The sequence below is a fragment of the Miscanthus floridulus genome, chromosome 14, assembly GCF_019320115.1.
Source record: "Miscanthus floridulus cultivar M001 chromosome 14, ASM1932011v1, whole genome shotgun sequence".
Lineage (NCBI taxonomy): Eukaryota > Viridiplantae > Streptophyta > Magnoliopsida > Poales > Poaceae > Miscanthus > Miscanthus floridulus.
Window position 1 is genome coordinate 13,652,046 of NC_089593.1, and position 16,774 is coordinate 13,668,819.

At 43.8% G+C, this 16,774-nt stretch overlaps 1 protein-coding gene across 1 annotated transcript; it reads left to right on the plus strand.

Moving 5' to 3' along the window:
* Positions 1 to 917: 917 nt before the first annotated feature.
* On the plus strand, positions 918 to 1,907 carry LOC136503072 (BURP domain-containing protein 13-like). Its single transcript, XM_066498268.1, has one exon. The coding sequence runs from the start codon at positions 918 to 920 to the stop codon at positions 1,845 to 1,847; it is 930 nt and encodes a 309-aa protein (XP_066354365.1). The 3' UTR covers positions 1,848 to 1,907.
* Positions 1,908 to 16,774: the final 14,867 nt, after the last annotated feature.

Below are 16,774 nucleotides of genomic sequence, written 5' to 3' on the forward strand. Positions count from 1 at the left end.
TGTTCGTCTGCGGGTGCCGAGAGACAATTCAGAGCGGCAGAGACCGGAGGTAGTGCATGCCCGCTGCCTAGCCTGTTGCGGGATTGCGGCAAGCCGAGGTAACGTCTCGGCGTCATAGGTCATGGCGTCGACCTCTAAATTTAACCTAACACCCTAGTTTTACCGTGAGATGGATATATAAAATTTACCATAAGATGGACAACTTAGAATTTGACTAAGTCTTTAAATTTACCATGAGATGGACATGCTGAAATTTGTGGGACAGACATATGCAAAAATAAATTTAGTGGTCGGCGCCATGACCTATGTTTCCATCACTAGTGGAATGAAACCGATCGAGCTACATGCATGCTTCTCTGAACCTCGGCGTTGAGTCGGGCCGCGCCGAGGTTAGCGTCTCGGCGTCATCTGATCGCACGCCGAGCTATTGGGTCACGAAGCGTTGTTGGGCCGCCTGGACCGCGCGCCAATAGCTCGGCGTGTAGTCCCACCGCGCCGAGGTTGGGCCTGTGGCGTTGGCTGACACGACGCTGATGTAGTGGGCCCCATACGCCACCGTGTCGCCATCGACCGGGGTCGTCCGTGACGTGGCAAGACCTCGACGTCGTGTCAGTCGACGTCGACCCTCATACCTCGGCGTCATGTCCTAAGACGCCTAAAAATGGTCTATTTTTAGCAAACGTTTTGGCATAGATCTTTTTGTAAAAAATGTTTTCAAAAGGGACCAAAATACAAAAATTTCACTTCTTAGAGCATGCGAGGTAGCAGCCGTCTAGCGCCCTAAGCTTCCTTTTCATTCCCTGCACGAGCTCGAGCTCGCTTCTCCTCCCACGCTCTGCTCTGGTCACCACGTCGAGCCGCCGAGGTCGACGACGCATCACGCATTATGCACCCGCCAGCGCTTCTTCTTATATATCATGGTGGCCGCCATCGCCACCCCAGCCTGCGCCACCACCGCAGTTACCACTCCGGCCGCGAGGTTCTGGGAGGAGAACCTCCCGGGCATGCCAATGCCGCCGACCATCGCGGAACTCGTCCAGAAAGGCACCGACCACTCGCCGCTCAAGCAGCCGTCGTCCTCCCCACAAGTGTACCAGCCCGACTGGTGCCTCGGCTACAGCTACCGGATCACCTGCAGCCCGAGCACGGCCGTAGCAGCGACGGGCGTCTTCTTCCGCCAGGAGAACGTGGCCCTCGGCAGCGTCATGACGGCGCACTTCCCGCCCGTCGACCTGCCGGCCATCCTCCCGCGGGCCGACGCCGAGGAGGCCCCCTTGGCGAATGTCACCGACGTGCTGTCCACGTTCGCCGTCGCGCCGGGCTCTGCAGAGGAGCTCATGGTTCGCGGAACCGTGCGAGCGTGCCAGGCGCCGCCGCTCGCCGGGGAGCGTAAGGCCTGCGCCACGTCCCTGGAGGGCGCCGTGCGCACCGCCGCGCGCATGCTGGGTACGAGTGCGACGACGAGGCTGTCGGTGGCCGCGTCCGCGCTGACACCGCGCGACGGCCTGCCGAGGCAGGAGTACGAGGTCGTCGCGGTGGCCCCCCTCGGCGGCGGACGCCATGTGACTTGCCACGATGACCCGTTCCCATACGCCGTCTACCGGTGCCACATGGAGAAGGAGGCGTCCACCGAGGCGTACGTGCTCACGCTCCGGGGACTCCAGCATGGGATGAGCGGCGGCTCGGCGGTGGTGGACATGGTGGCCGTCTGCCACCTCGACACCGCCAGCTGGAGCCCAGCTCACCCGGCGTTCGAGACGCTGAACCTCCGGCCCGGCGGCGCGCCGGTGTGCCACTTCATGCCGTACGCGGATCTGTTTTTCAGTGAGAAGGCGGCCAACGCCTAAGCACAGTGCATGATCGACATGCCATCTACTGTTTACGAATTTTCTAATCCAAGCACTCTATGTTTTAACAATAATTAATGGCCACCGAAATAAGTAAGAAACGGTGGTGTATCGCTCATATATGTAAGCTAGAGGTAATGTGTTGAATAATGTGTAATGTGTTGAACATGCATGTTTAGATAAACCCGATCCTTGATATTGAACTTCAGTCTCTACTCGCTCCTAACTCCAAACCAACCTGCAACAGTCTTCTCTATTAAGAGCAGCTCCAGTATTGTTCAAAATCAAACTGTGGGCAGGTCCAAACGAACCATAAACACTACAGCATACGAACGGTCACTGTCAGACCAGAAATCAAACTCCGCAGCTGAGTCGAACTGAGGGACGTAAAATAACAAATCCGGTACGACATGGAGAGAGAGAGAGAGAGAGAGAGAGAGAGAGGAAAGGATGAATGCGAACTCTTCTGCCTCGCTATGAGACGAGAGAGAGAGAGATTTCTATGACAAGCAGGCCTCACAGATCGATGTATGCATTGGAGCTGTCAAACTCTTGCTTTCTTTGATTTTCACTGTTTGATTTAGCACTACAGGTGCACTAATACATGCTTTATATACTTCCTACCGGTCCTTAAAGAAAACAGCGATAGATCAACCCTCAAGCCTGGTATATATCCCGTCCAATGGAGCACCCCCATTCGTAAATGGAGGTATATATAGGTGAGCTCCCCGGCCAAGCGCAGCTCTTCAGTTGGAGCGCCATCCAATTATTAGTCGACTTGGGGATCCTCCGTGTGATAGTGTCCATTTCCAACGAGGGCGCATGGGCACACCATGTGTGTAGCCCTGTCTGATTGGTTAAGGAGGTTGGGTATGGGGTTAATCTTCTTCATAGATCGTGCTTGTGGTACAAGTACTCCCTATTGTGTGGAAGGAAATTACGTAGGAGTTTTGAATTTAATACAAAGACCAAACTCTCACAAAAAGTGTATTTGACTTTTGTCTTTCTCTCACTTCAAAATTCCTTTTTTCTTCCTTGTGAACAAAGGCAAAAAGGAAAAGGAGGAAAATACTAATAGTTTCCACAATTGTTTGGTACTCCCTCTATTTCAAATTGTATTTCACTTTAATTTTCTCCTAAGTCAAATGTCAGCTCTTTAACTTCGAATACACCAACATCTAGAACATCAAATTAGTTCCGTTAAATTATTCTTTATGAAATATGTGTTGACTGAGCATTTGTTTGAACTTGTAGATATTATTTTATAAAAACTGAATCAAAGTTAGAAAATATTAATTTAGGATAAATCTAAGTTGAACTATAAGACTATACGTGTTCAACTAGATTTACGGTATAACTTTTAAGCCCGGTTATATTGAAACAGAGAATATCTATATATTTGTGGCACACTCGGTTGTCTTCTTGGCCTCTAGTACTCAACATTTGGTTATTTATTTTTTTCTCAGAAAAAGAATGCATTCATTAATCAGAGAAGGACGATAATTTTTCGGTCATTGTGGGTCAGCATCACGGTGTATACTGTCAGGGCACCTGTAATAGCGAGAGAGCGAGGTATCGATCCTTAAATATCATATCATCATATATGTTTTATATTTGAGGTTTATTTATTCGTATATTTTCTCTTCTTTCAAGAAGAGACAGAGGAGTTATGTCTCTCGTGTATTGAGACGCGCAAAGAGTAGCTCTTCTCTACCGGCTAGCTCAAAAGTGACATATCTCTCCTCCAGGTGGCATCTAATGCTATTTTGGAGCTGGCCAATTGATGTGCCCTTATATATTGGCCTCTTTCGATTCGCTGAAAAAAATAAAAAAATAAGTTGAAACACTGTTCTGGCTGATTTGTTGTGAGAGAAAAATACTGTTCCGGCTGAAAAAACAAGTTGAAAAGGACGGATTATAAGAGAAACGAACAGGGCCATCGTGGGAAAATTTATGTATTGTGTAGATCCTTGTACTGGATTGATTTCCATTTTCTACGGTAACTCATTTAATACAATTTTCTAGTTTTTTCTATGTAATTACATTGAATGGTTAATCACTCCTCTTAACGTGAACTAGTATAGTGCCCGTGCTAATACCACGGTTTCATTTCAGAGATGCACATAAAAATAGCTAAAAAATTTCCCGTACACGCAATTGTATATGACCATGTATATAATCCGGAAAGCATAACAAGGCATAATTAGTCTTGGCATTTAGAAAAAAATAAACCATAAATTTAAAGTAAAGTATAAAACTAAAAAATTATAAAACTAACGCCATGATCCGTTTTTAGCCTTAAGGCAGACTCCATATTCAGGATAGGTACAAGTGCCACCAATGAATTCCGGCGACTCACTACGCATTTTTTACAAGCATTGACGACCACTAGTAGAGAACCTAGCTATAGTCCCGGTTCTCAACCCCCTTTAATCCCGGTTTTGGAACCGGGACTATGTAATCAGGACTAAAGGTCTTGATTTTTAGTCCTGGTTCCTCCAACCGGGAGTAGAGGTGTTTATTGGGTAAAAAAAAGTTGCAGCTATGGAGACTCGAACCTACGACCTCCCACCTTAGCTCTTGTACGCGTTACCATCTCACCTACCACCACACATCTAACTTAGATAAGATACGCTTTCCTTTTAAATTCAGTTTGGAGATACCTTTAGTCCGGGTTTGAGACATAAACAGGACTAAATGTACCTTTAGTCCTGGTTCGTGGCTCAAATCGTGACTAAAAGTCACACTTTTAGTCCGGGTTCATGTCTCAAACCGGGACTAAAGATTCTCGCACTGACGTGCCTCTGACACACCTCGGTAACTGTTACAACCGGGACTAAAGGGTAGAATTAGTCCCAGTTTGTATTACAAACCGAGACTAAAGGTCCAGTCCTCCCTTTAGCCACGGTTACAATTTTTAAACCGGGACTAAATACTTTTTGGCCATGGGATGAAAGGCCGTTTCTCTACTAGTGGACAAACCTTTGGAGATGCAATAAATTAACCCAATATATATTCCAAGCAAGAAAAAACATTTGCTTTGCTTTGTCGATATCAGTGCCATACTCCCTCTGCCACTAACCTCCACAGTCGCATCAGTGCCATACTCCCTTCGCCACTAAAGCATATCAATCCAAGAGTAGTACTTGTCTAAATGCTTCAACAACTTGCAGCTCCTCTAGATCGCGCACATCCTTGGTCTCATGTTAGATTTACCTTCCCTAAATTATTCCAAGAGGTTGGCATATCACAAATTTTCTCAAAAAATTAAAAAAAGCTAATGTAAAGTACAATTAAACCATTTATTCTACCATCATTTTAGTGAGCCAATTATTTACACATAAATATGTGAAATCGAAGGAGACTACAAATTCTTGATTGATAGTCACTATAATAGCCACCTAAGATACTAATCACTGCACAGGATTAAACTGCTACATACACTAGTAGAGAACAGACCTTTGATCCTCGGCCAAAATGGGCTCTAGTCCCGGGATTTTTTGCGCCCGGGACTAGAGATACCTTTAGTCCCGGTTGGTGGATCCAACCGGGACTAAAGGTCCCTGCCCAACGGCTACTGCGCCAGACAGAGGTGGCAGGGACCTTTAGTCCCGGTTGGAGCCACCAACCGGGACTAAAGGTATACTTTTACTCCCGGTTGGTGGCTCCAACCGGAAGTAAAGGTCTATTCCCGGGCCGTGGCTGCGCCCGGGGTTGGAAAGTTACCTTTAGTTCCGGTTGGATCCATCAACCGGGACTAAATATTCTCCCTTTATAAATCGGCCGCCTCCTCCTTCCTCCCCGAGCCCGAGCTCAGCACATTTTGAAGCTCACTGCAGTAGTGTTCTTGCTTCCTCCCTCCCTCCATTGTTCCTCCATCCATTCTTCGATTCCTCCGTCGATTTCTTCGATTCCTCCGTCGATTCTTCAGTTGTAAAGGTTACCAATCTCATACTCTCATTTTTTACCATTTTCTTATGCCATTTTGTTCACTATATATATTTATGGTTCTTTATTGTGGTTTTTTTCATTTGTAAGCAATTTGAGCTCAAAATCACTTCAAGCTTGCATATTTACATGAAAGAAGGTTAAAGTATATATAAATATAAAGTTAGAAAATAATAGCAAATCCTTACTAGTTGAACTTGCGGACCGTGTTCAGGTCGGCGAGGATGTTCTCTGCCGAGCGGTAACGGACGTCAAGGAGGAGCTTTGATTCTACGAGGGAGAGCGACAACGGTCGTGGAAGACCGTGTTCCCTTCCTCGTAGAATCGGAGCTCTTCCTTGACCAAGTACGGTGCCGTCCGGTGGAGAAATGCTCGCCGAGCTGATCACGTAAGCAAGGTCAACTAGTACGGATGGTTATTTATTCACTTGTCCCGATATCGTCGCAATAGTCTGTCAATCACCGTACCTAAACGTAGTATATATAAATAAAAACTTAGAAAATAGTTAGAAAATTATAGAAAATCCATACTAGTCCCGGTTCCTGACTCGGGACTAAAGGACCCCCCCCCCTTAGTCCCGGATGCTTGCTCCCGGGTGGGGAACCGGGACTAGAGGGGGTTCCCCACCGGGAGTAAAGCTCGGTTCTCTACCAGTGATATAAATGCAATCATACAATCTTCCGAAATGACATTGAATCAAAAAGCTAAAAAAATTATGATGCATATCAAAACAGGGGCAAATTTTAGAGAATGAGGAACTTCCAAATATAAGCGCATTTGAACATTTAAGGAAAGAAAATGCACTGAGACTGTAACTGTTAGATATCTGGTGCCCCAGTGCCGCCCCATGTTGCACAAGATTGGCCTGCTCTTTTTCGCACCTTTCTTCTTCCTGAGAGAGTACAGTCTTCCACGAGACGACCTTCGCGAGATCTTGTAAGCATGGCATCCACTGTTGTCTTAGCCTTCTTATGCATAGTGTTTTATTCTTGTTGTTAGAACTAATAAGAACTTAACATATATAAAGTCCAGCAGCATCAGATGCTTACTATTAGTGGAATCAAGAAATGCAGACAACATGTAGTAATTTATTAGGGCAGCTATGATAAAACCCTGATGAACAAAAACTGCAGCAACACATATAACAAACTACAAAAGACGGAGAACAATGTATGAAGCCCACACTCACATCATTGTACTGTGGCTTTGCTTTCCTCTCCTGGCCACAGCCGTTCTTCTTCCCTTCTACCTGTATAGAAATTATTTGCTCCAATTTCAGTTGAACTTTCCCGTATTCTGTTTCTAAATCAAATATCTTGGTTGCCCTTTACCTATATAAGGTAGCAGTTGCTGCGATCTTCAGCTCCTTTTTCGTAGTTTCCTGACATTTCTAGATAGAATATGCTTCTAAAAGAACTATTAAATCAAAACAATAATCTAGTCTAGAGGAACATAGCACATGTTGTGGCCTGTGACTGTTCTTCATTTATAAAAAATCAGTTTCTATGAATACTCAAATAACAATCAGCTCAGAAAATTCAGATCTGCAACCTAGTCACATACATTTGAAAAGGAAAACCGACGATAGATGCTACCTCAAGCTTGTCATTTTCTTTTGACATCACGTTGCAACCTCTCTGCAAAGCCCGCATCTCCTGCCCTAGACCATCAGTTACATTTTTGGAAAAAGTACTACTCTACTATTCAGCTTGCAGATGAGCACAACAAGCATAATAGCAGATATTCCTGTCCTTAAAACAGTGACCTGTGTAAAAATATAAAAAATCAATTTCTTGAGCATGCCCTAGTATCTCAAATCTCAGCACGTTACAACAACAAAAATATATGTAACTGTCTTACCTTGAGCAGCCCCTGCTATGATTGGCAGCATATCAATTTGTATGCCAACATAGAAACTGACCTCTGGAAACTGACCTTGAGCCAAAAGATTTTCTAGATGCATTAGATTTTCTGGTGAAAACAGAGAAGTTCCATGCTAAGTGCAGCAGGTTTTCTGAATTTACCTCTATCTTATATAGGAGCGAGAATGAAAATGGAAACCAGTGTCTTCATCAGGATCAGAAGCAAAGGCAGATTGGAAAAAGTAGAAATAAATAAAATTAACAAAATTAATAAGAGAGCTGAGTAGTTGACAGCCCATATAGAACCTTATTGGCATGCAGTACCTACATAGTAATATTTTTGTTGATGCCAGCAGACAGCTTATATGATTTGGACAGATCACCGACCTTAACGAACACATAACTAAGGCGATCAAAACCAAAACAGTGATCAATGTATCACAAGGTTAAGGAATTATCCTTTTTAATCTATCAAATTATATTATTATGGCACTGAACAATGGTCGTATGTCTTCACAACCTTACCGAAACAAAGTATCAGTTCTTAAAAGCAAGACAGTCCTGTGCGATCTCATAAATATCAGATCATGCAGTTTCTTTGTGCATAAAAATTATACATACATTAGTCTAATTCAAGTGGACGCAGCTGCAAGCAATGTAATGTACTATTAGTCTACTATATGCAAACTATAAAGTGTCCAACCTCAAAGCCCAGCTACGTCTGAGCCCCTAACTGAAGTCCACAGTATGAATGGTGAGAATGTTCAAGAACCCTAGGTTCAAGAAAGCAGCAATATACTACTAAGTATTGGCCGCTAGTTAACAAATGGCATTATGTCTCTGCATCTCTGCAGACTACATGACGTTAGTTGCTCTGAATCATGCACCAGTAAAAAACAAATGAACGACCGTGCCAAATCGGCAGTGAGAGAGAAAAAACAACGAATATATCCTCGAGCACCGATAAATTAGCGTTACCTAGAACTCGGTAGCGAGCGTGGTCAGCGACTCGGGGACGTACTCGCTGCCGAACCTCCTGATCCTCCCCATCGCATCGGGCCTCGGCAACCCCACACTTCCGATGCGGTTACCCATCTCCACTGCCGCTGCCTCTGCGGCCACTGCCTTGGCCGGTTGCATTGCGGCCGCACGGCCGCGGCGCCCTCTGTGGGCCGGCGGCGGAGGTAGACGTGGCAGGTCCTACGGCAGCGTGGGCACGGCTAGGGATGCGAATTGCGGGCTCGCGACAGCGGCCATAGGAACAAATCGAGGTAAGGGGGTAGATCTACAGCGAGGGAGCGACGGCGGCGGAGTGGAGCTCTCGCACTCGCCCGCGTGGTGGTGATCCTCCCGCATAGTCGCCGATCTGGAAGAGAGATGAGGGCGATGATGAGAAGGGAGGTCGACATGGGAAAGGATAGGCGTCCCATGCGCGGACGATGTTTGTTTTTTTTGTGGAAAAAAAATACTAAGGAAGAGGAGGATCGAACCGTGGCTGTGGGCTGTGGCCATAGGGGGCTGCCCTGGAGGACGCGGAGTGCACGTGGACGGTGAGAAGCCTGGCAGCGGTGGGTGAGAAGCCTCGCATCACACATCAAACATCGGTCGTTTGATGAGCTTTGGTGTGTTGTTAGCCCTTAATTTTAAAGAGACGAATTCCTATATGTATTTTTCTGGATACACAATGGTTGGAGGTTTTCGACGGAGGACGTTTTTCTAGAAAAACCTAGTATAGTTTTGATTGATCCATTATAGTAGAGATGAGAAAGTTACGTGAAGCAGTAAATACTCCCTCCTTCCTGTAATATAGTGCATTCTTTCAAAAATTTCCCTCAAATATAATGCATTCTAGAGGACAAAAACCAGTTTTACATTAAATATTTTTCATTTATCGACCAATCATCATTAATCATGTTAATGATAGCATCTGATTAGGAAATAAAATGAGGGTGCATACGTCTTTTATGTTCTCTCTTAGTATGTTTTAAAATTCCTAAATGCTATTTTAAGATGCATGCACCAGCATTTAAGGAGGATATTGATTAATAACAAGCACCACTACATAGCAAATTAAAACCATTAACTATCCGAACAAGTAGGTCGATCGAACATCAAAGCCACTGAACAGAGTGTAGTAGCTGTTCACACACAACACTCGCATACATGAACACATGAGAAGCTAGCTAGAGGTAGCACTGCAAGCCACACATACATATAGCCATGTATATATGTATCTGTGCGCACGTACACAGTGCCCACGGTTACATATATAATACTGTATAATTACATTAAACAGTTCATCACTCGTATTAACATGAATAAAAAAGTTATGTAATTTGGTTACTTATTTTTATGATGAAAAGAGTGCATTCGTTAATCAGAAGGGGTTGTGGGCCAGGATCACTACTGTTAAGGCATCTCGCAGAGCAGCTCCAACACAGTGTTAATAAAAAAGTTAGCTTGTAGAATATTTTATTGAGTAAGGAGAGAGAACGATGAATCAGCTCTTCGTAGGAGCAAGGTTAAACAGCCGACCGCTGGCTAACTTGATTCTTATAGCGTACCTCTAGATCCACTTGTATAGTAGTTAGGGGTGTTTGGTTGTTTTTCCTAAATTTGAGTCCTGGTCTCATTGGATGTTTGGATATATGCATGGAGTATTAAATATAGACTAATTACGAAACTAATTATATAGTTTGTGACTAATTTACGAGACCAATCTTTTGAGCCTAATTAGTCCATGATTTGACAATATTTTGCTACAGTAATCCCTGCTAATGATGGATTAATTAGGCTTAAAAATTTCATCTTATGGAGTCTTGACGGATTATGTAATTTATTTTTTTTATTAGTATCCGAACACCATATGCAACATCCTCCCGACACACCTCCTAAATTTTAGTAGCTGAATCCAAACACCCCCTTAGCTCTTCAGCATTAATACATGGCTCACTTATCTCTCTGACAGAGTTTCTCGATTCTTGTGTCTAAGCCGGTTACGAGCTTACGGCACGCCTCTCCTCTCTCTCCTCTTCTTTCTCCTCCACATCAATATTTAGCCTGCTTACAATCTATTATTATACTGGCTCTAAAGAGGCAAGCTCACTTACTTTTCTATGATTCATATATCTATGCTCACACGTCTTTCTATACTAGCATGTTAGCTTATTATATATTTTTTATTTTTTAGGTTATATGAGCGAGCGGTTGACTCTATTGCTGAGGGTACCCTTAAATCACTACGTCAGAATACCCCATTACTGCCGGTTCAAAATACCCCATCACTGCCGAATTTTGAACCGGCACAACCATACCGGCAGTGATGAGGGTAAGCAATCACTATCGGTTACTACAAACTGGCAGTGTTCTTCAACTTTACTGCCAGTTTTTTACACAACCGGCAGTGTTCATTTCAACCAACACTCCAGGTTTATAAGACCACCCGGTAGAGCTCAGTTCCAACAACATTGTCGGTTTGTGTTTCAACTGGCAGTGTTGTAGTAAGAATCACTGCCGGTTTATGATAAGAACCGACAGTGATGGCTAAGCCAACACTACCGGTTTGTGGCTCGAGCCGGCAGTGCCATCACTGTCGGTTTTATTTCTAACCGACAGTGATGTTTACGACAACACTGTCGGTTTTCTGATAACCGGTAGTAATGTCACGTTCGCAATTTATTGTTTTAGATTTTAATTTATATTTTTTGTGGAATCAGGTTTCGCTTTATATACGCTACGTAGACGACAGGTACATCAATATTAAACATTACAAATGTTATGATTACAATTCAAATGTTCTTATCCATGTCTCGATCTCTCAAAATAAAAAAATGTTCTTGGACTTCACACATGCTTCTCGAACTTCTTACAATAATCTGGCGAGCCGCTCTGGGCCATACTGGTCCTTGTACTTCACGGATTGTGCAATGGAAAATACTCCATCTTTTTCCAATACCTCAGCTAAGATGAATTTTGTCAGCTCCGATTGCAGTGCGATGATCTCCATGTTTAACAACCTTTCGTGGTTATATTTCTTGCGCTGTCGTTCAAAAAAGATGATATTCAAAGAGGAACAGTAAATCATTTTGTTGAATTATTAACAGACATAAATGAAATGGGGATTATACACACCAACTTATCGGCTTCTTCTGATTTCTCGCCGATGTAGCGAAGCATTGCCCACATTACATAATACCCGCATTTATTGTTTCCCGCTGGCTATGATAGGTACTTTCCCTCCATTTCGACAACCTTGAATGGGACCGGCATCCCACCGATATGTCTTCTTCGGACACTGAGCAATATTAAAAGGAGAAACATTAGAAAGCGGTATGTATGATTAGAAAATAATATGTTATTAGAATCGCTTACTAATTCAGCACTACCACCAGTGCATCCAGATGATGAAATGGTTTTTTCTTCGAGTCCCACACCTCGAGCAGATTTTTGGCAAAATTAACACAAATGAAGACGAAATGATTGATGTAATCACAGAATCCTAATTATCGAATAATCTTAATGAAAAAAGAAGCATAAAATTAAAAGCCGAGAACACATACTCGCAGTTGTAGACTAGAAGTATGTGGGTTTTCTTCTTCATCGTGAATTCATCGAAAATAGCAATCAATCTCTGTTTCAGGTCTTCCACATCACATCCATAGAGGCCTAGATATGTCCTCTCATTGACTCGCATGGGGTCCAAGAAGCCTATGTAATCCCATTTGCTTTTTAGAATGCAAAATTTTGCTATACACCTACATAAAATCATGGGAAGTGCTCAAAAGTTAACAATTTGTGTCTCGAGAGAGTAGTTAATTGTAAAATCGTGCGTGTAGGGTACTTATATAGTCCATAGCGTCAGCATTTGAACATCGAGATAGCGTTTCTGGTATAGCTGGAACAAGCACTCCCACTCGACATCGAACTTCTCTTCTTCAGGATAATGGAAAACATGTGGTGAACGGATAATAACTCAAAACCAAAGTTGTCCATCTCTGTTGCTTGAGCCATGTAATATTCATCTAACTGGCGCATATATGTTGTCAGATTTTTATACTCATGATCGGGAACCAAAAGATTGCCCCTTTCATACTTCATTGTCGGTGTTGTCGTCCCTTGTACATCATAATAGATGGTCATGGCCTCTTCCATGGTTAATCCTGGGTTGTCTTATATTCCTTAAATCTTTATTATGTATTTCTTTGTCTCTTGTTGTAGCGTATTTATTCTATGTTTGCCTTTCGAATTCGGACTTCAAAAAAACGAAGGCAGTGAGGCACAGAGATTGAAGAAACTAACACAATCTTCCTTCGAGATATGTGCTATAAATTTTTCTTTCATCAAGGTGATAGCGCTGCGACTGAACGACCTTTTTCTTTTCTGTTGGTCCACTCTGGGAGAATTAGCGACCGAATCCAAGGACCTTTTCTACGACTGCGAGGATGTCCTTGATCTTGTTTTGGGCTGAGGTGGAGGAGGAGGACGACGAGAATTCTGTTTTCCTAGTGCTGATGAAGATGGAGGAGGAGGAGGAGTCTCTTTTCTTGGGGCTGATGAAGATAGAGTCAGACAAAGAGGAATAGATGGAGACCTTTGTCTTCTCAAGAGTGATGGCTCCAGATGAGGAGGGGAGTGATCTCTATTGGTAGATGGTGAGTGATCATTGTGGGTGGGCGAACACTCACAGTCGTCCTCATCATCAAAGGACAATTGATTGTCAAGCTTAATGAAGCGCTTGCGCCAGGCCACTTGAGAGCTCTTGTTTTGACCAAGTTTTGGCCTGTCTTCCACTACGGGGTACTCAATGGGTATCTTTTTATACTTCTTATCATGTATTCTATCAATGGTGACGCAAGCGTACCCCAGTGGAATTGGGTGGCCATTAATTGTCCCGTCTCGCGTAGGCCAGGCCTGGCTGAGCGCCACCTTGTCCTTTGTCCATTTCTGGCGGATGTACAACCTGACATTGACGAGTTCAGTGATGTTGTCCACCGGATGAGGCACATTCGCGTCTTCTTCGTTGAGCGGGGTCGATCCGCTGCTGCTGTGACCCCTAAACTATGGGCTAAAGGTAGTAGGAGTAGGGTTTTGTGGTACTACTGACCCCTTGGACAACAAAATTTGCTTGACTCGCGCTTCAATGGTCACCTCAATCCATGCTTCCATTATGTCTTCCATCTCTTCTAGTCTTCTCAAATACTCTGCCTCCTGTTCCGCTCTACCCCTCGAGCAGCTCCGGTAAGTGTTAGATTCTTGGGGGAATGCTAGTTTACAAGGAACAACACTAGTTCCTCTAGTGTGACTAGGGTGCTCCTTGGTTCCGAGTGCTTGGGTGAGCATGTCTTTCTCCCTATTAGAAGTGCGAGTCCCTTGCCTTACCTCCTCAATTACCTAGGAGATCCTCTGGATGAGTTCGCTCATGGGTTGATTTGAGGAGCTAAAGCTCCCATCCTCGATGTGCCGTACATTTCTCTCCATATAGTATAATACCAATCTGGGCTCCCAATCAGTGGTCTCAACCTTAACGCCTTCCTCAGCAAGGTGATCCATCTTTTGAAGTTCTCCTTCAAATTCTGGCATCTTTTTGGCGTAGCCACGAGAGCCGAGATGATGAGGATTCGTCGCTTTCTACGAATTCTCCTTATTCTTCCTGCTCAGTTCTAAGTACTCCTCAGATAACCTGTATTCCTTGAAATCCTGCCAGAAGTCCTTCTGTTTGCTAAACTGTCCACCATCGAAATCTAGCTCTTTATTTTGGAGGACAAAATTCTTGTACAATGTCCCCTTGAAATTCTTGAAGCATGTCCCTATGATTTCTTTTGCTTTTTCTTGACTAACTCCCTATCATACTCGGCTGGGAAAGTGAAATACTCTAGGATCTTAACATCCCTTATGTAATCCTTCTCGCTTTCGGGAACCCTCCATCGGTCATCATCTTTCCCAATCCACTTCTTGTACTTAATCGGGATGAAGTCCCTAACAAGTAACCCGATGATAGTCTTGTATTTGTTCAAAGCTATAGGCAGTGAGAGTGGATCCCCGAATTCATCGAACTCAGTAATGTGCCAGTGTGCATTCCTACCAATAGGAATCTTTGACATGCCTCGCTTGGATCTGGCCTTCCTGCTACCCGAACCCTCTGGCTCCTCGGCCGACGGAGGCTCCTGCTAGAGACACCAAGTAAGCTATGACCCTCTCAATTGATTAGCGTGTGTGGCTACATAGTCACATGATACCAAAGTTACCTGGCCATCTTGGTCATTTTGACCCAAATCGAGCAGGCCGGACGGGGTCCATGGCAGCTCGTTCTCACCGACCTGATTGACACCATCACCGTTTGTCGTATCATGCGGCTCTCCCGTCCTAGTGATATCAGCCGCTTCTTGTTACCGATCAGTTATTCGATGACGGGGTAACAGGCGACGATGAGTCATAGCTATGACACAATCGTGGTTAGTTTTGGCTGCGGACAACTACTAATAACATATGTTCATATATATATATATATATATATATAATATGTTTAATGCAAAGTCTAATAATAAGTCCACATACAATAAAGTCAAATAATAGCATATGTTCACCTAGAACAAATTCATTGTTTGATTGACCACATACAACAAAGTCCACCTATTGTTCTACGAAACTATGCCTACATCAATTTCCAAATAAGAAAAGCGATGACCATAGCCATAAATAAAAGCATGACATCTTTCCAAGATCAAGGAGCAATTCTCCTAATCTTCACATCTCCGGCGGGTGGCTTCTCTTTGATCTCTAGTGCCAGTGGATGGCCATGCTTTGCATTCATTGGACCATAGTAGGCCGGTTGCCCATGGTTTGCAAGGTAGGCCGGATGACTATAGTAGGCCCTCAAAGCTTTAGCTTCTGTGTTGTATTTTTTGTGCAAATTACCAGGGTAGCGATTGACTTGAGCATAGCAATCTTCCCAGGTTCGATAAATCACAAGCATGTGACCAACATGCACTACATACCATGCCATGGTTGCCTATACATTTAAGTAAATTAGGCATGTGATAAGTGGTAATGGTAACTCACTGAACAAGAGTTATTATTCAAGTTATATGGCCAAACTAAATCTATTTAATCTTCTTTATCCTTGACATGATAAAAAATGACCTCAATAATTGGACTGTTTATTATTCGAAGATCAATGTGGTTTAGTAATCATACTTGCTGCTGCTGCTAAGCCAATTTTAAAAGTTATTTTTAACTTTTTTTTTTCTGGAACAAACATCTATAGATGCCTTTTTTAAGCATGCTATACATTCCATCAAAATCAATTGACACTCTACCTATAGCGATTATACATGTACACATTTGACAAGAATCCATCATTGCTTAAGTAAGAGCAAAAATTCTTATCTAACTCTTACATAAACAGAACACTCCCTACTATCACAAATAAGACGTCCATAGTCATTAACGTGTACCTTTGACTGCTAGTTTCCATTGCTTGCAATAATTACAAAGTATAGAGATATCATAACATTATGCAACTACTATTCAAGACAGATATATGCTCATATCATTGTCACATATTCAATCTAACTATGTCAAGAGGTGTTGATGATCAATGTTTAAATACTTAGACTGCACACAGCGTAAAAGGTCACTTAGCTGTGATTCGAGGGAATAACTTGTTGCGACAACATGCAAATAACACCAATGGTTCTTAAACAGTTTAGGGCCATGATTACTAGGTCCTCAACAAATCAGTAGGTAGCATAATCTCTTTAGGGAAAAACTAACTGGTTTATGTAACAGCATGTACATACAAGGATAGCTAAACCAAGGAGTAACAACATGTAACTCAATCGAATAGGAATCGACTGCTATTGGGAAGACAACAACCGTGGGGCATTTCATCAAACACTTAGTGGGTAGTGAGCCATGCACTCATCATGGGGGTGGGAAAGCAGCTGTCCGCACGCACCTGAAGGCCTCGGCGGTGCTTCGGCGTGGGGCGGTGGACGGCGTGGGGAGTGCTCCGGCGTGGGGCGGTGCACGGGCGTCGGCGTCGAAGAAGAGGAGCGTGGGGCTGGAAATGGTGGCGCGGGGGGGGGGGTAGTGGATGGGTGCTCCGGCGTGGGGCGG